This window comes from Balearica regulorum, chromosome 5 (genome assembly GCF_011004875.1).
Source record: "Balearica regulorum gibbericeps isolate bBalReg1 chromosome 5, bBalReg1.pri, whole genome shotgun sequence".
In the NCBI taxonomy this organism is placed as follows: Eukaryota; Metazoa; Chordata; class Aves; order Gruiformes; family Gruidae; genus Balearica; species Balearica regulorum.
In genome coordinates, this window is record NC_046188.1 from 5,665,071 (window position 1) to 5,687,466 (window position 22,396).

Here is a 22,396-nt window from a genome sequence, read left to right on the forward strand (position 1 = left end):
CTTCTGTTGTCTTCTTCAGAAGGAATTTAGATCTCTAACAGTCAAAATAGTTTGACACCCACTAGCATCAGACGCCACACTGTAGAAGATTCCCAAGGCAGATGTGAAGCCTTGGGAAAGACTCCTACAGCAGAGCAGCAGGGCTTCACAGGGAAGGAGCATGAAAAAGCCAGTCTGTGTCCCAGCTTGGCTTCAGGAGCTGACATTGATCACACAGTATTGTAGCTTTTGAAGGAGAACAAAGTGACCAAGTCCTGATTCAATGGGTGATTCTGGTTTAGGCCCTACAGTAAGATTGATTTCCAGCAGCTCTGATGGTTAGTCATAAAATCTACTACCCCATTGTTTCTGTGTTTTCCTTTACAAACATTTTTACTTTCTATTTTAAGCGCTGATATGATGGTTTTGCCTCTACAAAATTACAGGTACATTTATTACTGATGATGAAATAACCGCCCAAAATCTCAGCTGCAAGACACCAACCTCACTCTACCACAGCCAGTCCTTGGAGTCAGTAGTTAAGTAACTGTGGCTGCAAAGGCTCAGCACAAAATGTCTTCCAGCACCCGCAGAGCTCGTCTGAAATCAGTGATCTCTGCTGAGTGCCAAAGTCTGTCTGCAGTCATCCACAGGGGTACCACGGAGGATGCTCATGTATACCTGGTCCAGCAGAAGAGGGATCCAATATAAGTTTAATTCCCCCTGTTTTTTCCCCCAGAATTTGGGTCCACTTTTAAAGAAAAAACAAGCAAACAAAAAATGAATGACAAATTCACCTATTACTAGTCTAAAAAATAACCAGTGCTGAAGTTCAAGAGAATTCTTTTGAACAGTAACAACTTTATGAATTTTCTAGCAGAAATTCTCTACAAATTAATTGGAAAAAAGGTAAAATCCTTGTACTTTGAAATTAAAAATTTTGGTACTAAGAAACCTCCAACCTTTTGTGAGTACTTCTTGTCTAATCTTCATATAATCCTCCCTAATACCTTTCACTGTAAATCTCTGTTACGTGCAACATCTTATTAGCAAGACAATGAAGATAACACAAGAAAAGTCTACTGAGCAGCATTAGGGGATTAAGGAAGGATTAAACAGTTGTGACACAATGAAAATGTCGAAGCTATATATTCACCATTATTAGTGTGGTTTCTAATACTCTCACTGGGTCAGTTACTCAAGTCCTTGGACTGTCCTGCAGGACTGTGCTTGGTGCGACGAGTGGTGTCAGGACTCAGCCATCATCTCACAACTGGGGATGTTTTTCCCCATAAACATAAAAAGAAGGACACGGACTGTTCTCAACATACATGAAAAGCTGAGTGCATAGGCACCAGAAAACGGTTGGTAAAAGTGGAAGAGGGTCTTCCTAGAGTGAACAGCTTTGCCTTTCTTTAGGATCATGATACCCTTTCAGTAATGTGGTTTTATGGTTACCTGAAGGGTCTCTTTCCCAGAGAGGAACTGGCAGCCCCATGCACAATGAACCTCTTTCAGGGATAATTCAACAACTCACCCTCCCCACACACGTCCCCATCACGGGCCGGGGAAGCACGCATACCACCACAGTGACACGTCCTGGGGCACAACCCCATGCAAACCCTCTCTACCTGGTGGAAATGGGAGTTATATTTATGAGTAGTCTCCTCAGGTCCTCACTCCGCTGACAGAACTGAACAAAACACGGTGGTTCAAAGTGAAGTTCCGCCAAACAAGGGCACCCCTGAGATCTCTGCCGCCTTCCAGTTCCCAGGGAAGAGACATACCCCTGCTTTCACCAGCTCCCCAAGCAAGGCTTTGCAGGAGCTGAGATCTGGACCAGCGGGGCTCAGCAGTCATCCACAGACTTGGTCTGCTCTTTACTTGAAAGACCAGTGCACTCCATCCTTTAAAAATGAGACCTTAATCTGAAATAAATTCTTACTCAATACTTAAAATCAAGCCTATTTACTGCAAAAGAGCACAGTATTGATCTGGCGCTGGTTTAACTTGCCAGAGGTAAATCAGAGCCTGCAGCAGGATTCTATTAAGTTATTGGAGAGCCCATCTCCTCATTAGGGAACGCGCTGTGCTATCAGCACTCAGTCCCTGAAACAATTAATCTGGCACCCAAGCATTCCCTTACATTCCCTGCTGGTTAGTGGCATCTTCAAACCCAAGATAAGCCCCTTCCTCACAATAACTGTGTGCCAGCGTGGCCCATTAGTGGGTAGGAACTGGTGGGTCTGGTCAGAGCAGGTCAAGCGCACGGTCCTTGAGAGACTCAGCAGAGAGGAGCACAGCTTTCCACAGCCTGTGGGACACAGTAACCCACTCAGAGGCTTATTTCTAACACCTCAACTTTCATGTTAAATACCTGAGGAGAGGTTGCCCCACTTTTCCAAAATCTTTCTGTGCCTGGAGTTCACGTCAGTGAAAAGATGGAGGGTTTTTAGACCTTTTTTTCCTCCCTGATGACTCTCTTGCCTCAGCCAGTCAATAAATCAGAGCACAACAGCTGACTTCCAGCATTTCTGAATAGGCACTGCATCCTGCCCACTGCACCAGTGTACTAAAGGTCTCCCCCAAGTAAGTGCTGTCCAGGGAATAGAGGGACCATGATTAATCCTGGCTCTTAAACTTACACCCTAAGACTCCTGATGCCATGTGGACCACATACAGTAAGCACTGGCGTTCACTGACCTGAACACTCAGCTGGTGTGTACAGCCTCTGCAAAAGTGGGTGTGTTTGCTGGCACTGATGGGTGCTGTGGGCTCACCTCCCGGGCACATCCCACCAGCTCTCCTGGGCTCAGCATCCAGCACAGACAGTGAGTGGGATCTCTGCGGACTGGCACTACAAAACAAGGCTGTCCCAGCACGCCTGTGACTAAACCAGTAACTTTAGGGGAATAAAAATGCAAGAGTCCAAAAGCAGGTAGTAGTGCATCGGTGAAGAAATGTGAGCTTGAAAAGAAACCACCCTCCTCAGAAGGAGATTAAAAAGGCCAGAAAACTGGGGTACACCATAGGGTGTTTTGTGGCAAGGTTCCAAGCCTCAGGCTAGGGAAGAACAGATCCAGATAAGGGCAAGGAAATAACAAAAAACCCCACTGCTAGGTGCTGTGCGGTTCTCCTGGGTGTGCTGGGTATTGGGGAAGGGGCCACCCCTGAGATGCAGCAGTACCAACGCTGCTGGCTTCTCCACGGCGGCCTCTCCGCAGCTGGACGTCGGGATCTGGCAGGAGGGGTCCTGGGGGAGCAGCGCTCTGGGGATAATGGGAATGCAGCGGAATGGTGCAGAGGCTTTGGCAGAGCACACAGTCTCTTCAGCTTCCTACAGATGCATCTTGGCAGCAAAACAACTTTGCATTAGCTTTTCGTGCACATAAAATGCCTGTAGGCCTAACTCTGCAAGAGCTTAGTACAAATGCAGTTTCCTGGGAGAGCTCAGTCAGACTAAGAACCTTTTTTCCTCTCTCCACCAAAACTTCAAGAGTCTGAAGAAGGAGGACAAAAAAATAAAGGAAAAACAGATTTCTATGTGTCATACCCACCCAAGCCTCTCCAGCTTGCAGGCTCACACCGCTGCGGCTTACCCAGCAATTCAGATCTGCATTTACTGTGCACACAAACGGCTCTATTGATGCAAAGTGCCTAGTGAACTCACCCTTTGGACACACACGTCCCCCTGTATTTCTCGAGCTCCGTTACAAGTGGAGCAGGCCTGACCTCTCTCGCACCATGCTCTCCTTTGAACAGCAGCTTTTCTCTCAGGGGTTGTATTTTGAACCAGTTTTACTCAGCAAAATGTCATCCAGGATGGCTTTCCCTGCTCCAAGGAACCCTATTTCAGGAGAGCTTCTCCTGCTATTATCTCCTGGGGTTTGTGATGGAAGAAAAACTCAGCATTAACCTGACTAATTACTTCAAAAGGAGGTTGCAGAGGGTTTCATTCCACTTCTTTTATCTCTCCTTTCTCTTTCAGATACATTCCCCTGCCCCCTGCTCATTCTATTGCAGGATTCTGGGTGTTTAATATGACTCTCTCCTGCATGCCAAAAGCAATTAAAAAAGTGTGAAAGAAAAGAGACATAGGACAGCCCACTTGAGACAGGATTTTATGCACATTAGCAAGTTGGTCTTTAAAGCGACGTGGAAAAGTGCTCTAGCTAATGAAGTTTTGGCCTCATTTTCTCTGGCCTGTGAGCATGTCTGTGCCATTGTGTGTCTATATAGAGAGGGTACGTGTTGAGCCATATATATCTACACACACATACACAAATGCACTCTGCCTGTCGTACAGCCAGGAGTAGGCACAGGGTTCAAGCCCAGCCCATTCAGGCAGCAGCACCAGTCGGCCCTGGGGCTTGGCTTATGCTCCAGATGACACCCAAGTGTTGCTGGCGTAAGCCTGGACAGCTGAGATTTCCCTGCTTGGCTCAAGTATCCCCAGAGCTGTGGAGTGGTGCTGAGCCAGGATCCAACATGGCCAAAAGGAAAGTTAGTTTTAACCTGGTCCCCCCCAAATGACCTCATGATGGTTTTGTTAGGGTAAGTGAGAAGCTGAAAAAGACAGGAACTAATGGCTAAGCATGCATGCGCGAAGGATGAGGCTAAACCAGCATTTTGGCATCATCGCCTAATTTTGTAAACTGATACTGAAACTCAGTCCTCATTTCTTTCAGAGGAACACAAGCTACCGAGCTCTGGCCTCAGGAGCTCCCAGTTCCCACCAGACCAGGTACCACCAAGAAGGACCCCAGAAGGATGCAGCAGGAAGGAGCTGGCAATGGAGGAAGCAGTGCTGCACGGAGGCAGCTCCGGAGTAAGGGACAGGAGGCAGCTCTGGGAAGTCACTGGGCACGGGGAGGATTGAGAGGACAGCTACGGAGATCAAGGCAAAGGGCAGGACGGAGGGCAGCAGCCCAGGAGGAGAGGCAAGGAGGCAATGAGGAGAGAGGAGGACAAGCTGTGAGCAAGCTTGAAGCCACTGGCTTCACGCAGCACTGACAGGAGACCAGCTCTCCAAGATAAAGCTTCTGGAAGACACCTAACTCAAATTCAGCTTTAACCTCCTCTTCCTGTAATCCCTGCTTGTTTAAAGTAACTATTTAAAACTCTTCCTAAAGAGGGAAAATCTGTGTTGGGAGAGGGCATGGAAAAGGTAGCCTGAAGAAGCTGCTCTTCCTCCAGCAAAGCTCCGAGCAGTGGAGGAGGATGCCAAATACTTGTCTTGGCGTACAAGCACACAGGAGGCTTTGGAGGGAGAAGTTGGAGGCTCTTGAGCTAACAGAGAAAACCTCTTTTGGATGCTCTGCATGCAAACACCTTTCTGCTTGATACTCTATGTTTCAGTGTTGTAGTGCAGAGCTGTAGGTTACACAGCTATAGAAATGAGAAATCCAGCAACCACATCCTTTGCAGCTTTTATCATCTTCTACCTGTGCCTTCCTAACCAGAGGCTCAATTTAATTGCAAAAGCTGTGCTAAGCACAGCTGCCAAAAACACAGTCAAAAGCCTGAAACTATTTTCCTGATGGCAGGTGAACCAACTATCTTTCTCTGCAGTGTCAACAAGCATCTATCAAACTAGCCCCTCTTCTGTCCTTCCTTCCCTTTGTCGCTCCAGCTGCAGCTCCCTCTTAATCTGCTTGCAGGCAATCAACAATGTTGGGGTTTTTTTCTAAAGCACAAAGCAAATTGAAAGACAAAAGCAATGTCTGAGATTTGGCCATTTCTCCCACTTGTGGAGCCCCTGTTTCCCAACTTGTCCTGGAGCAAGGAGACCCCATAAGGAGACTCTTCAGAGCCATGAGGACCAGGAACGCAACTGCAGGTGCAGCTGCAGTGCTGGGAGCCTCCTGCAGAATAAACGCATCATCTCCCTTGATGATGCTCTCTTGCATGAGCATCTGTGGCATGGGTAAAGTAGCCACGGGGTCCACTTCCTTTATGGTCTTCCTACTGTGTTTATAGAGCTTCATAAACTCAAAAAGATTATTTCTCTGCTCATTTTCCAACATCTGCCTGGGCCAGCAAGCCTTGTAAGCATGAAGGCTAGGGCAGGCTCAGAGCTGCTAAGCAATGCATGCTGAATGTGTAGCACAGCTCAAAAAAAAAAAAGGCTGAAAAGCACCGGGCAGGGTCCTCAACATCAATGCAATCTGTCTTAACTTTAACACGTGGCAGCTGCTCTGGCCGTAGGGGCAGCCCCAGGAGCCAGAGCACGGCACAGGTACGTGCTGCTCCCTGTACCCCCAACCAGGGCAACCGCAGCGGGTTAGATGGCATTAGTCAATGCCTCCACCCTGGGAAAGAAAGATACACAGCTCCTATTTTCCCCAGCAGTAACACCTGTATTTTGGTTGTTTTACAGCAGGGTACCAGTTCCCTGATGCAGGAAGCAATGCATATGATAACCTACACCTCAGAAGTATTTTTCCTTTGCATTAGTGGAATACTGGCTGGAAACTGTGATTTCAAATAGCTAAATCACTGGGTAATGTCAGTGCTACACACTCTCTTAAATTAAAACACAAACTGCGTTATTCAGCAAGCAGCACCCCAGCAGAGCGCATCTTCATGAGCACAACCTGCCGTCCCCGGTTCCTCATCAGTTCTTTGAGTGTCAAAAATCACAGACCAGGAAATCTATCTGTGGGCCTTTCTAGTTGTGCTCATTAGTGTGGTAACTCAGTGCTATACACTCAGCTGCATAATCTAATTCGATCTGAAGACTAACCTGAAAGCTGCCATGATATACTCGCAGTTGTACTTTTCCATGTACCTAAATACCAGATTTTATTTTCTTATAAAGAAAATCTCACTCATTCTCCTGATGGAATCCCTGTTGCACTCCCATGGACAGCATGGACAACGTTTCCAGTGACTCTAAGAGAGCTGGCACCACATTAGGATAATTACAAAGGGACAAAGTTCTGCGGTTAACCTCCAGCCATAACTCACCAGCAGCACTCCTGCAGCGGATCTGCACATGAACCCCCTTTCAGCAACGTTCAGATCCAGGTAACAGTTCCAGCTTTTGACAAGTGCCTACAACCACATTTCACGAAAGCCAAAGTGAAATGATGGATGTGAATTCAAGGACTTGCAATGTTTCACCGTGAGCATATAAGCAAGTCTATGGTCACTCACTGAGAATCTCATATCCCTTACATACAGAAGGAGCCTTACTCCCCAACATCCCCACTTCACTCTGCTGCTGACCTGGAGCAAACTTTCCATGACTCGATCTCTCCACTAATAACACAGTGGTGGAGATCAGGCTCTTCCATCCATGCTCAGGACCCAAATATAAAAGTGACCTGATTTCCAGGAGTCCTGAGCATCACAAATTCCCATTGAAATCAAGGATAACAACAAGATTCAGCACCTCAGAAAACGAGGACATGTACGCTCCGAGATGGCTAGGCACAGATTTAGAAGCACGTTTGAAAATCTGGCCTGCTAATTTTACTTTCCAACAAACTGCTTCTTATTTATAGCTCAGACTGTATCAAGTATAGCACATAGTATCCACCCAGGAACTGGGGTGAAAGGCAAGAACGAGGACAAAAATACAAGAGGTGTTTAAAAAGCTTTAAAGGAGAGAGGGGGAGGGAAAGCAGCAATTTTCTTTGAGCAAAATTACACTGGATATTTGAGAAGATGTACAGCCCAACACGCAGGGCAGGGAACGGTCAGGGGATGCTGATGGTGCTCAGAGCTACAGACTACCTGATAACTTGAGCAGTGCCATTATTTGGAAGGTGAGGTGGAAATTGGAGATCTGCAGTCCTCCCTTGCCCATCCACAATCAGATACCAAAAATCCTATGAAGTCCAGCAGAACTAACTTCTTTTTCTCCAAAATCAAGACTTAAAAAGGAACAAAAATTAAATACAGATAAGTAGGTATTTTCATAATGCCCAAAGTCTCACATCTTGAGTGGTCAGCTTGGAAGAAGTCATTGAGACAATGACACATCTTGTAAGTGCTGTAACTGCTACGCTACAATGCACGTATGGACGCTGCTTCTCTGCCCTGGCATGATTTTGAAGCCAAGTGTTGTGCTGTGTGTAAAGCACGCTGCTGTGAGATGAGCAAGCATGCCCCTGCCCTCTCTGAAGACGCTGGATGGCCCTACACGAGAGACTGAGGAGTAGCAAGCGGTGGTGATAGCCCTCGACTCGTGCAGCAGCTGATCTGAAGCCTCTGGGAAGCTCTGCTGGTACAGCTGGTGCTTACAGAACTAGGAAAGGGTTTGGAGGAATCCCTGCCCAGGTCTCACATCCTAAATTCCCCTTAAGTCTCATTGCCAGGACGAGGCCTGAGCAACATACCTCACGCAGCCCACAGTGTAGATTACACAGGTAAGTAAGGAGACAAACTTCAGGCTCCTGTGTCTAAGACTAGCATTTGCCTCCAGGGCCATCCTTTCCTTTGTAAGTCAAAGGTAGGAAAAGCACTTCACACAAAGCAAATTTTAAAGGATTGACCATTTATCACACAGAACTACAACCAGGTGTAATTTAAAATAAACAGGTATGAATAAGCACTGAAGCTCAACGTTTGGATAGCAACCGTAATTCCCCACATGTCACTCACATGTCCATAATGGTACCAGAATCAGGAACAACCGTCTCTTATTTTTCACCTGTATTCCCCAAGAAAGAAGTCTTCCCTTCCAACTTCCTCTCCAGATCATTTAGGGTTAACTGGTAGCAAAATAACCCTAGAAGTACAAGCACAACAGATGCCTGGTCTATCTTTCCAGAGCTGCTGTGCTCTGAGATTTCTTCTCCTGCCCATTCACATGCCTATTTACGCCTGGGTGAACCCTGCTGTATCTCAGGAGAGTCCATAGCTCCCTCTTGTGTCACTAAAGCATTGCCGGTACTTGCACCTCTGATCTCTCTGGCCGCCCTTTGCATCTGGACACCTCACCTCCAAGCACAAACTCACCCGCTTGCACCATAAATCCACTGGAAACCTGAAGCGCTGCCAGCTCAAGCTGCAGTCTCCTATTTTTCATGCCTCCTGCTTGCACACTACGCTTTCCAGGCTGCAAGGTCATAGATCAATATCTCAAGGCAGTGTCGAATGGAGCTGGGCGAGCGGATGAAGTCAGCTTTCCCACAGCATGCTCTGGGGCAGACACTGTTATCTGGATATATTTGCAGGAAGACAAGAAAAGTCTGCAGTGACATACTGCTGTAATTCTGCACCTGATGAAGTGGTTGAGTTTGAGGTTTCAAAGTACATTTGAAGGCAATCTGGGAGAATAGCATTTCTTACATTTTATGAGCCTAAATTATTCATTATTCCAAAGAAAAGAACAATTTAAAAAAAAAATACTTTAAGAGTTAGGAACAAATTCAGAGAGAAAAAAATCAAATACAAAAAGATGCCCCCAAACACCCTTATTTGAAGGGAGATGTCTTGAGCATCCTGCTTTCTGCAGTAGAGAGCTGTCAGATTGCCTCACCGCAGCTACATTAAGACAATATATTTTCACTGGCACTCTCCCGATCAGGCTTTTCACACACTGTCCCTTTCTAATACTCCTCTTCAGATTCAGATGAAGTCAAGGACCAACTGAATGAGAGCCAAGATACATTTGTAACCATTTTTGCCCATTTCCTCTCAGTTTATATCACCAATTAAGTGTCAGCATTATGTATTAAATGGAATTAGCTTGTTGTTGAAAGGCGGCGACAGAAGGAAAAGAGATTTATATGCTGTGCTGTTCTCCACTAAGCAGCTTGTCTCCGATGGATGTTACCAGATATTAGTCACCATCAAATGAACCTAATTGAATCACGTGGCCACGCAGGTAATGAACCCTGCAGGAGGGACTACTTTTCAAGGTGACCCCATCACAGAACAAGTAGGGATCATCGTGCCAAACACATTTGAAAGAGTCAGTAGCTGGCAAGTCAACAGTGGGTTTCTGCCTTTGATCTCTGCTGCATCAGGAGCCGGTCACTGCTAGGATGCTGTGCCCTCAAAGCCAGTGATGGAAGACACAGAGGTGCAGGGCAGGAACAGCCACGTTGCTGTTCCCATCAACCCTCTGCAAATGGTTGTCCTCACCACAGGAGGTCCTCTGTGGCATGGCACTTCATGGAGATAGCAACAAGTGGAAGTATGAATAGCCTCCCTGCAGTATCACCAGATCAACCCGGGACGCCAGGTCTGCAGCAGGGACACCATGCCTCCACATGGATCAGTGCTCTGGGGTAGACCTTCCAGTGGGTCCCCAGAATGCTGCCACAGGAGCACGGGAGTAGGCAACTTTATTTGCCAATCTCCCTTTGAGCTTATCACCTCAGTGCCTTCAGCCTGGCTGTGGCCTCCTTTCTGTCTCTGTGTTATTGCTTGTCTCCTGCCACCTCCCCTTCCCTCCAACTCACAAGACATCTCCCAACCACTCTGGCCTCCCAAGAACCACCCAGGTGCTGGCTGGCCCAGGCTAGCCCCTCATTTAGGCACAAGTCCTGAATGGCAACCTACCAGTTGGCCTTGACACCTCAGGGCAACTGGGGAGAGAAGCTACCAAACCTCCTCCAAGGCAGACCCTACCCGGGGCTCAGGACCCTGGAAGCTGAAGGGGAGTCAGTGGACGAACAGACAGGGCACAGGCACCTGCCCCATCTAAGCACCACCGCTAAGATGGGGAACTCCTGAAAGGAGATTTGAGTCCATGGGAAACATAACCCTTGGGTGCATCTCCTACCTTCACACAGACAAGTCTCTCCTTCACTCTTCACCTCATGCAGAGATGAGCCAGTCTATAGCTGAAAAAAATCACTTCACTAATGAGGCTAGACTTTCAACTGATACTGTGACTTTATTTTGCTCCATCCTCTAGAAGCTCCTCTCAAACAGGGATTACTCTTGCCAACTCCATTACCATACGCTGTTTGTTATAGTTCTGGAGCATTTGGAAATTTCATTCTATTTCCAGGGGTTTATCACCTTCCAAAACTGCTCCCTTTCAAGCCAGTATTTCTCACACTGGCACTTAGCCCAGAGGTGAATTTCTTTAGAGAGTCTGAATATAATCTCTTCAGTATTTTCTTTATGATAATCAGCATACATAGCAGTACTATCTTCTGATGACATATTTAATCCAAAACTGTGCTCTTTGTTTTGCTTTAAAAGGAAATCTATCACCGAAGACAATAGGCTTTCGGTGAAAGCAAAATCAAGACCTTGAATTGTACAACATCAAGAGAAGGAGACGTAAAGCTGCAGCACCAACTTCAGCTCTCTCCCTTCAAGTATATATGGATTTCATCCCCATGCAGTAGCACAACAGAAGCAAAGTGATGCACAATCAGAAAAATAGTACTGAATGGGAAAACATGGTTACTCCTCCAGGAAAGCCAGATATGCCTTCTAACTTTTATACTACATTTTACCTTTAAGCTTTCCTTGGGTACACATGCAGCATTTTGGGTCACTGACTTTAAAATGTATAATCATGAAAGGAGATGAGTGTAACCAGGGAGACACAGCTACAATTTGCTCTGGGAATCTTAACTGAATTCCCCAATTTTGCTGCAATTAAAATCTGAAATTGACTTAGAGGGAAGCTGGGTTTTTTCTCAGTCATTTTAATGGAAGATTCCGACTTTACCAGAATCTCAGGAGGTTAGGTAATTATTTACCTTTCCTTTTAGGAAATTTTAAAGAGTGATTTTTATTTTACTTTCTTTGCATAGTGCTTAGTCTTAGCAAGAGAACTGCTGTAAACTGATAGCTAGTGTTAATTATTCATACACCACGTTAAAATTCCCTTGAGTATTTAGCAGACATTGAAAATTGAAGTAGAAGTTTAGTTATTTCCAGATTTAGGACTTTTTACTGGTCACTTACCTACTAAAAACACTGCCTGGAAATCATCTGGCTCTGAGGCCGGACACAGACACAGACTGTGTGATCCAGAGCACGCAAGCGACACCAGGTTTGCACCTAAGGGGAAGAATACCAACACTACAACTCACCTAGACCAGCTTCGTTGAAGCCTGAGAGCCAGCCTCGGGGAAATATTAATGCGATGGTTTGAGTAAACCTACGTGGCAGTTAAATTTGGATCACTAAGTTTCGATGTTTGGCCTAAACTCCAAACTAAATGAGCATAACCTCCCTAACATGAATTTTTTCAATAGTGATACAATTAGCTTGACAGAAATCACACCTCATGCTTCAAGATCAAATCTCTGCTCTTACAAATCACCATAAAAGTGACACGAAACACGTTTTACCTTGCCTCTGCTTTCTGCCAGCTCTCCAAGACATATCTGGAGGTGGCCACCAATACTGAGAGGGTATGGAGCTAAAGGGCTCGGCAGCTGAACCACCTTCGCAATTCTTCTCTCCTATAATCCATCCCTACTGCAGCCCAGAACCAGATCAAGCCTGTAAGGAGTCCTGAGGGCAATGCCTGCAATATAATTTCACGCAATTGGCCGAAAAACCCCCCGTTATTCTTCAAAGCCACAGCTCTGAATCACACGAAACAGTCTAACAAGGCACCTCCAGAAGTCACTCAATCCATTTCTCTAGCACAGCGAAGGATCCACTCAGCCTTGCAGGAGGATGATGTGTGCCCGACCTGCTATTTAAACCCTCCAGTAACAACTCCACAATCTGCTTGAGAGATTCACCGCCCTGAAGAGGTAATGTGATGCTGCCTGACTGCAGTTTAAGCCTTTTACTTCTTGTCCTATTCCCAGTGGCCACCACAACTAACACAATTGACCACCTCAGTCTGGGAGAGTCTGCAAGCTTTTCAAGTGTTGCTGTCTGCTTCAACATCTTTCTGTCGGAGCTACAGAGTGTGCATCAGATTAGATGCATAGCTCTGATAGTTCTCTCGTGCGTGCCCATGGGCAGGCCATAGCCATGCCCCTGACAGCAGCAAAGGAGAGATTTTCAGCTGCGCTGCCAATAGCATTGAAACAGATGTGTGCAACGGTCACAGCGTGGGTTTTGAGAGCAAAATCCAGGAGGGAAGCTGCTGCCCTTACGTAAGCAAATATGCTATTGAAGTTTGACAAATGTAGCTCAGCTCATCGTAAAAGGTATTTCCCTGTAAATTAATTGATGAAGGAGTGACACATACTGAGCAAGATTTACACAACTCAAAGATGGATTTTCCTGCACATAAGAGAGCCCTACAGGTGGTGCTTAGTCTGCTGTGGTTACAGATAGGGAACATCATTAGTATTTGAAGGAAGAAGGGTTGCGAGGTTTCCCAGGAATTCTCTTTGCCATCTGGCTACGCCCATCCAAACATCTCTGGATAGTCCCACCGAGGCCACCTGCAAAAAGCTGCCCAAGCCAAAAGCACTACCTGGCACAGGGCAGCTCACACCATCCCGCCGAGGCACCCTCTCTTCCTTGGCCACGGAGGGAGACAGGTTCCTCTACCTGATCCCTTCAGGATCAGGTCTGGAAAGGAATCCTGTCCTTGCTCGTTTCTGTGCATCTGATTAAAAGCATAAAGACTCCTCTTTTCGTGAACAGTCAGCTCCCAGAGACGTCATGTTCCCTTGCCAGCACGATGCTCACAAAGCCGTTAGATTATCCTAATACTCTCCGACATCCCCCCTCCCCAACTGCGTGATAATATATGTGTGTTTAGCAAATAAATCCCACGAGGCAATGCAACTTCCCGTTTGATGACTTCAAGGAAAACATCAAAGTGCTGTGCTCTGCCCCTGCTTGTTACTGGAGGGTGGTGCTTCACTCTGCCTTTCACTGTTAAGGTTGGAAGAGACCTCGCGGTCCTGCCGCACTGACACAGGTACCTAATTATGGAAAGACTCCATCTGATGGCGGTCAACAGCACAGACCTCATCGTGCAGCAAGGACTGAGCTGAGGTCAGCTCTTCAAGGCACTGACTGCTCCTCTCTCCGCGTAGGAAACCAGATCCCTGGATAGTAAGTAGTTCAAACTACTCATTGTTGTCTTAAGCACAGACACTCGGATAGTCACATTACCTAAATTAGGTATCTGTCGTAAGCAGCCTACACATGAGCTTGAGTCCATGTCTGTGAATTGGGACGACTCAGCTGGCAGATGTGCGTATGGTATTTATCTGCCTCATATGGGTGTAGGAAAAAAATCAGACAACTAATTCCTGAGAACTGCTCTGAGATCCACTGGCAGAGAAAGTCAGAAAAACAGCCCAGCATCATCACAGCTCAGTCCTTAGGAAGGAAATGAATGTTGGTAGGTTTATGGAGATGTGTTGGTTTTGCATGGCAAGGTTTTGGTAGCAGGGGGGCTACAGGGGTGGCTTCTGTGAGAAGCTGCTAGAAGCTTCCCCTGTGTCTGATAGAGCCAATGCCAGCCGGCTCCAAGACGGACCCGCCACTGGCCAAGGCCGAGCCAATCAGCGCCTCTGTGATAACATATTTAAGAAAGACAAAAACAGTTAGAGAGCGCTTTTGCAGCCAGAGAGAGGAGGGAGAAGATGTAAGAACATCTGCAGACACCAAGGTCAGTGAAGAAGGAGGGGCAGGAGGTGCTCCAGGCGCCGGAGCAAGATCCCCCTGCAGCCCGTGGTGAAGACCATGGTGAAGCAGGCTGTCCTCCTGCAGCCCATGGAGGGAGGATGAGGGGGTGTAGAGATTCCACCTGCAGCCCGTGGAGGACCCCACACTGGAGCAGTTGGAGGCACCTGAAGGAGGCTGTGGCCCCGTGGGAAGCCCACGCTGGAGCAAGCTCCTGGCCGGACCTGTGGATCCGTGGAGAGAGGAGCCCACGCCAGAGCAGGTTTGCTGACAGGACTTGTGACCCCGTGGGGGACCCACGCTGGAGCAGTTTGCTCCTGAAGGTCTGCACCCCGTGGGAGAGACTCACGTTGGAGAAGGCCGTGAAGGACTGTCTCCTGTGAGAGGGACCCCACGCTGGAGCGGGGGAACAATGAGTCCTCCCCCTGAGGATGAAGAAGCGGCAGAAACACCGCGTGATGAACTGACCATAACCTCCATTCCCCATCCCCCTGTGCCGCTGAGGGGGGTGGAGGTTGAAGCCGGGAGTGAAGTTGAGCCCGGGAAGATGGGAGGGGTGGGGGGAGGTGTTTTTAAGATTTGGTTTTATTTCTCATTCCTCTGCTCTGTTTTGCTTAGTAATAAATAAGATGAATTCCCTCTCTAAGTTCCATCTGTTTTGCTCGTGATGATAATTAGAGCATGATCTCTCCCTGTCCTTATCTCGACCCGTAAGTTTTCTTTCATTGTACCTTTTCTCCCCTGTCTAATGAAAGAGGGGAGTGATAGAGCGGCTCTGGTGGGCACCTGGCCTCAAGGTACCAATAAAGTTATAAAGCATCATAGACCTGATCTGTGAAAATACAGTTACTGAATGATGTTCACTACATTCACCAAGCAGCTAATGTGCATAGTGGCCCACTATTTATCATTGCTCTAAATGATCTTGACAAGAGTCAGCATGAACAGTTTCTTGCTGACTTTGTTGGCATTTGGGAAACCAAAGTGTGTATTGTTTTCCCACCAGTTTTCCAAAGAAAGAAGTACTGGCGTTTACAAGTCCTCTAAAAGCCACCATCTCTTGCAGTCCTGACCTTCACTGCTCCAAGGGCCTGGCTCAAAAGCTTTTCAGCTTCTGGATTCATTTGCTTCACTCATCTGTAGGCAAGGCATGCATCAGGGGTGTATGAGACAGTGCCAAGTTAGGAAAGCGTGATGCTCCATATGCTTTTTAAACAGGTGTCACAAATAGCAGCTAACAGAGAATGGAAAACGAGACTCCTGTCCAGGATATTTTTAATCATTTAGGTTTTATTCCTATGCAAAAAAAAATAATACAACTCTCCCTCACTGAAAACGATGGCAGTTCTAGCGTTCACCTTGCTGGGTTTAGGACTTGGCCTCAGATATCTTTTTTTTCTGCCAGCCAATGTTCCGCAGCAGACAATACATAACTCGTCTTTAGATTCTGTTTTTTAGGAAACTTTGGGAGTAGGAGGGAAGACTTAAGAGCCTCGCTACAACTTGCACATCAGTCAGAGCGACAGCCAAGCTATCCTGGGCTCTCAAACCTACGCGACGAGAGGGGACATCACGAGGGCTTTGTGCCCGAGGTGCCTGTTTTGAAGAAATCTAGGAGGGTGATGCAGGCAGCTCAACTCAGCAGTGACCCTTGGCTTGCACATCTGCAGTATAAGCAGTACCATTAAGAAGTGAACCCACTGTCCCTTTTCTGTTTTTTCCTAGAAATCACAGCAGGCACAACACTTTAGGGCAATGGATGTGAAGGTCAAACCTTTGTTGACAGAAAAGAGCCACAAAGCTCCGCTTCATCACTGTTTGTATTACAGGAGCCGACCCCGATTGTAGTTGGCGCTGCAAGTATACAAGAAGAGCTGGTTCCTGGCCTAAACAGGCTGTGTGCGCAGAAATACAAGAGAAATACTTAAGGTGGTACAGCAAGGAGGTATAATTGTCTTCATTTCACCGAGGAGGGAAGTGACATAAGCAGGAGATCAAGCTTCATGCACCCCCAAAGGTATCCATACACTTCATTCTCACCACCTGAGGTACCAAGCATGGTTGCAGATTGGAGTCCACACTTTTCAAGGATGAAGACAAGTCAAACGCAGAACTGAACTGAGACCTCAGCTACTGCCCAGTGACTTCATCGCAAGCCTGTCCTCTTCCTCATCCTGCTCTAATGGCTCAAATTAAAAGAAAAAGAACAAACCTAAACCAACCAACCCAGTGAGTTGATCCCAGTAAGATATTTACAGTTAAAAGGTTAGTGTGAAACTTAACACTGCCAGAAGAACAAGACAACTACAGTGACAGCCAAGTCAACCCTGTAAAGGCTTGAAGGAAAACCAACCTGACCCTGAGCACTGCTCTCCGGTGCGCTTCATGGCAGGGAAGAGAGACAAACTGCCTCTCTCTTATTCATATACCCTTTCTTAAAGCAAGAGGGAGTACACGCTCCCTGCAAGACACCAGAAACTTTAATCACAACATCCAATTCCAAAGAAAATCCAAATACAAACACCTTGTATTAGGAAAAATAAAATAAAATCCTTTGTACTGGAGGTATCAGTGAAATAATGTGACTACTCTAATTAGAAGCACATCAGTAGGTAGCTTTGCAAGCAAGAATCTTTTACAAATAACCCAAGGGACATTTCCCAAGCCAGGCTTTGATAAAAAACACAGCTGATTTAGGGTCTATGCATTGTGAAAGCTGAAATGAGCCTGATTTTCAGAAGGTAAGGGGACCTAACCTCTGAAAAAGGAATAGCCTTTAAAGTATAATACCCCAAAATCACCAGGTAGTTTGGAAACTATTGCCCACATCTATCTCCTCTGCTCAATGCAAAGCCATAACAAGCATGTTCTATTCCCATTACCACGGGGAAACAGGACCGATGAGTGTCCCAGGCCCATATACCAACTGCAGAGAGCTGCTACGGACGCCACTCATCCATCCGCTACAGAGACCTACAGCGGTGGGCACCACAGCCGGGGTGGGAAGAAGCAGCATGAACCTCTGAGAGCTGCTCCCTTGTTCCACCCCAGGCCCCAGCCTGCAAGATGCCTGCAGCCAGAACTGGATGCATTTTTAAATCAACTTACCCAGTGCTCAACTCAAAACCTCATGGATCAGTGCTTCAGTCAGAAAAATCACTGCAGTTGGGGGGGCTGTATATTCAAACCTTCTTGTTTATTCATTTCAGTGCTTAACTCAGTAACAGCTAGTACCTTCTACATTGATCCAACAGTCTGAGCAGCCTCCCCACATGTCATATACACATTATTTTGACTCTTCATGCCAGGGAGCAGGGGCTGTGGATGCTAACCAGAAGGGAGGGCTTCATTTTTTGCTATTTGCAGCTATTGCAAGTTGACATGAACAACAGCTGACAGGGAACTGCACAAGGAATTAAGGTTTCAACTGCTTTGAGGGAGGAGGGGCAGAGAGAAGAAGATCACCCGGTTGGAAATGTTTGGGAAAGGGATGGAGCCAGGGGCTCAGCTCGGTTGGTCAGCGAGAAGTGATTGGCAGGAGCGGAGCTGGAGGAGTCCCGTGATAGCCAAGTCCAGGCCATGCACCACTTTCCAGAGTCGGAGCTCATTTCCCAGTCTTCCTCCTCTCTTTTTCCCCTCCTCTTCTGCTTCAATTGTCAAAGTTTTCTCCCCAGCAGAATTGGATGCCAAGGTTTTCAAAATCTGCGTTGCCTCGAGTTAGACACCTCAAACCACGTTCTGCCAGCAATCCAAGGGCATCTACTGGAGCCCTTTGCAGGAGGAAAATACTAACAGCCTCTAGCTGCTTTGACTTCAGTGCCTATTTACCAGTTCCAGAGACTCAGATGAGGTATCTGAGCTCAACAAACATGGAATATTTCAAGTCTTTTTGATATTCCCCCCCCCCCCCGCTTTTATACCTGTGGAAGCACAACCAAGCATATCAAAAGCAGGCTGGCATGTCACAGCATCAGCATCTCCCTGCTGTGTGATCTACCGTAACATTTACTCCAGCAGGTAAAAGAAGGAAGAATATTTTAGGGTGATTATCCTGGAAACAAGAGCCAGCATACTCAGGATCTGGTATACAGCGGCAATCCAGCTGCAGAGGTGCGCGAATTTGCATTTAGCAAGGCTTAGACCTGTGTTAGCTCCACGTTGGTGTCACTACGTTGTATGTGCATTGACGTGCATCCAGTGGGCAAAGACTACACCTTCATTTTGAGCACAGAGATGCCATCTCAAGGAGAACAAGCCTCTGGTCCATTACGAAAGCTGTCGGGGTTTTTTGGGGTAGGTGGTTTTTTTTGGTTTTTCTTGTGGGCTTTTTTTTTGGATGGGGGGAGGTGGGGTGTTCTTCATGGCCATGAATCCTATGTGGGTCTGTATGTACCATTACAACCAAAATTACCGCCTCCTGTGTACGGTAGAGTTCAACAGCATTGTAGGACAGGACTGGATGAACTCCAAACTCCAAAGCAAGGGCAGCTTAGGCAGACTGTATGACCGCATATTACACTTAACTGTCTGACAAAGCAGCACCCCGCTGTGGTAACCATGGTCAAAAAAACCCAGCTGGAAACACTTTCTCCTTCTGATTCAAAGTGTTTTGCATCAAGGGAGAAAGAGTATTTCATAGCAAGGTTTCTCCAGGGTGCCTGATGAAAAGCAGGAGTTTCGGGTCACTTCTGCTGACATAGAGTGAAAATATTCAGGAAAACTGATTTTTTTTTAACACAACTGCTTGCTGTGGAAGTCACTCATCTTAGGGCTTCTGTTCCCACAGGCAGTAAGAAGAGAGACAGAAAGCAGAGCATCTGGTCAGTCCTGAGATACAGTCCCATGAGCTTGCCTTTGGGTGTTAGGTGACAGGTTACAGGACTTGCTGTTGAGGCACAACAGGAGATGACATTTTTAAGCAGAGAGCTGAGAAACGAGCAGAAAGGATGTGGCTGCTTAGAGGATGCCTCCCTCGTGCAAAGAGCAGCAGAGGTGAAAATGTGAAGGTACTTTGTGAGTTGTCTTAAGCAGGCAATGAAGAGCAGCACTGCGGAGCAAAGACAGCCAGGAGATTGCAGACAGGACATGGATAGGTCAGCAGAGCCCTTACAAAGGCAGGCACATAATTTACATCCGAGCCAGTGGAAAAGAACAAAGATAAAGCAGCCGCACCACTCCAGGGCAGTGAGCCTTGCAGCAGCGCTTGGACGGGCGTGAAGGAGGCAGAGGGGAATAGGCACACACAGGGATCCATCAAAGCTGCCCCTGGATTTAGCTCACATCCTTTCCACCTGAGTCAGACAGGAATGGTACAACAGCAGCTGCAGCAACTGGATTTTCTTATTCATAGAGTTATCTCTGTATCTCCCTTCACTTGCAGAGCTGTAACAGTGATGGATTTCAGCTCTATGCACTTCATTCGTGACCAAGGTTAACCGTGTTTTGTACTGTTACTTTTTTTCTTCCCGTGTGCTGCTCACATTGGCACAACATGACCTTTCTGCACCATAGTACTGTACTCCTTCACACATATTCCCCAGTTTCCCACAGCTTATTTGTTCACAATGGACAAAATATTAATGTATCTGGCACCTGGTGACTAGCTTACACACATTTTTTCTCTGACAAATCTGAAGCTGAACCCAGCTGAAGACAAATCACAGGTCTGATCTGGCATGCCTTCTTGTCCGTACGGCGGTTAAAGCTTGTTCTGGTCTCTGACTGCAACTCTGAAGAGATAAATAGCGACAACTTGTAAACTGCAGTGCAGAGCCCCTACGCAGACTCTGACCCTGGCTCTGGCTGCTCGGAGCATCTCCGCTGTCACAAAACAGCCACGGAGTGGCAGACGAGGTATCCTGAGAGCACATCAAAACACCCTCAGACAGCTGACAGCCTCACAGCAACTGTCTGCAGCACAAATCTCCCTGCCCTTTGTGCAGAGAGCCTGAGCAAGGAGTCAGCAGTGTCCCAGCCTTGCTGTGCTCCCCAGAGCTAGAAAGAATCATTAACAGCCCTGGGAGAACTCCAGATTTTGCAAAAAGCACCTGCCTGACTGGCCAACTAGCCTTGTACAATCCCTCTCTATAGATGATAGCGTTTGAGCATCCCATACTTAACTCTGTGAAGCCTAAAAAAACCAACCCCACTGTCGTGAAACAGCAATGAAACACCACAGGGAGGCCAGCGTTGCGGGCAGCATACCCCAAACTTCCATTTAGCTGACATCCAGCAACTACGTTCTTTAGAGAGCAGAAGACAAGGTGATCTCCAAACAGGGCTCACAAGCAGGGGTCAGCAGCTCCCCGAAGGCTCATTGCTCCCCACCACTACAGGATGATGTCGGGCTGGCCTTGCTGTTGTGGCCCTGGTCAACAGTGTCTTACCCCCCTCCTTCATCCCATAGGAACTCCTTCAGCATAGAACCACTGCCAGCTGGACAAAGCCACCCCATTTGTATTGCGCTTAAGCCACATGTAGCTCAAAAGACACAGGCTGACCACACTAATTGCAGGATTCAGGCTTACATAAAACCCGGAGCAGAATTGGGCCCCTTTTCCCTATTACACTGAAGGTGGATCACACATATCAGCCCGTAACCCAAATACCCTGGCTTTCCACCTGGAGTCAGCAGAAAGAGCTGGTTTCAAATAAAAGCCACATTATCTTCTGGGAAATATCTGTGCCATAATATGCATGAGCCAGAAATAGACACTTCTGTAGAAGAGAAACTGCCTCCGGTACCAGCCAGCCATCATCAGTCCCCTGCTCCGTCTCTACTGCAGTTCTCTGTTTACCCGCTAGTGCTTCCCTCCTCGGCTGTCCCACGGTAAATGCATTTCTCACCCAACAAATGTGATTACTTTATATGCTTTAAATCACTGAACTATAAATATAAGGAAAGATGCATGAAATCTTACCTAGCTCACATTTCAGCGCTTGTCTCTCAATGGGAATTTAATAGATGCCAGAACTTCTCATTTCAAGTCACGTAAACAAAATGAGAGAATGCAGGCTGCTCGTTTCGGCACAACCACCAGAAAAACACTAGCAAAGAGCCAGATTGCAAATGTCAAAACAAGTGATTGGTTTTCAAATATGGGGAAAAGTTCATTCTAATGATCCTAGCAGCTTACACCCTTATGTAACGTTAAAAAAAAAAAAAAAAAAAAAAAAGAAAGCAACAAAAGCATTCTCCAAATTCCCTTCATTTGGGGGGGTGATGTCAGACATGATGTGCCTACAAAATGTATCCCCCTCAGCCCAGCCCGATGAGACAGCTGCCTGCTTACAAAAGGTACCATGGTCTGCAGTGCAAGGGAGCTCGCAAGGTTTTTGTTTAATATCTGCCTCTGCTACCGACACCCTCATGACTTTGTCCTAATATATTCACCTCTCTGCAGCTTCCTTGTCTGCTTGAATTGGATGCTCTTGGGGCAGGATCTCTCTAAAATTCAAGCATACGAACAGTGCTTCAGCACAACACGCTTCACATTTCAGAAACAGCCTCTCAGGTCTAACCGCAACAGAAAGAAGAGTAAATATTTGCTGTAATTCTTCATGCTGTGGGGTTTAAGCCTGTCAGATACTGATGCAAAAGCAGGTCAAAAAACCTGGAAACTCCACAGGCTGCTGATAGGATCCTAAATTTGATCTCCTGTCCCTGTGTGGAAGCCATTGAGCTGTCACTTCCAAAAGGCATTCAAACCTAGAGATGGCCTTGGCAACTGAGATATGGCTGGCAGCTGCAATGGGCCGTGCAGGGCAGCCCAGAGGTGGGTTTCGTTCAGGAGTTGGGTATGAGGTCTGGGGAGCTAAACTGGGAGCTGACCAGTGCTTCCAGTGGGAAGGAGCTAGCTCCTGCTCAAGGGTCACACCATGCCAC

General features: G+C 47.0%; 1 protein-coding gene across 5 annotated transcripts in view; it reads right to left on the bottom strand.

The window, feature by feature from the left end:
- Window positions 1–22,396, bottom strand: part of SLC35F4 (solute carrier family 35 member F4) — a 131,993-nt gene that overhangs the window by 47,404 nt on the left and 62,193 nt on the right. The window contains exon 1 of one of the 5 annotated variants that reach the window (XM_075753286.1): window positions 21,432–21,450. The exons of 3 other annotated variants lie outside the window; for them this stretch is intronic. Coding sequence is in view for 1 of the 2 variants with exons in the window: in XM_075753283.1 (XP_075609398.1) it covers window positions 8,590–8,689 (100 nt within the window). In the remaining variant the exon portion in view is untranslated. Of the gene's footprint in view, window positions 1–8,589; window positions 8,727–21,431; window positions 21,451–22,396 lie in introns of those variants that run through there. One more of the 5 variants, XM_075753283.1, reaches the window with a different exon arrangement.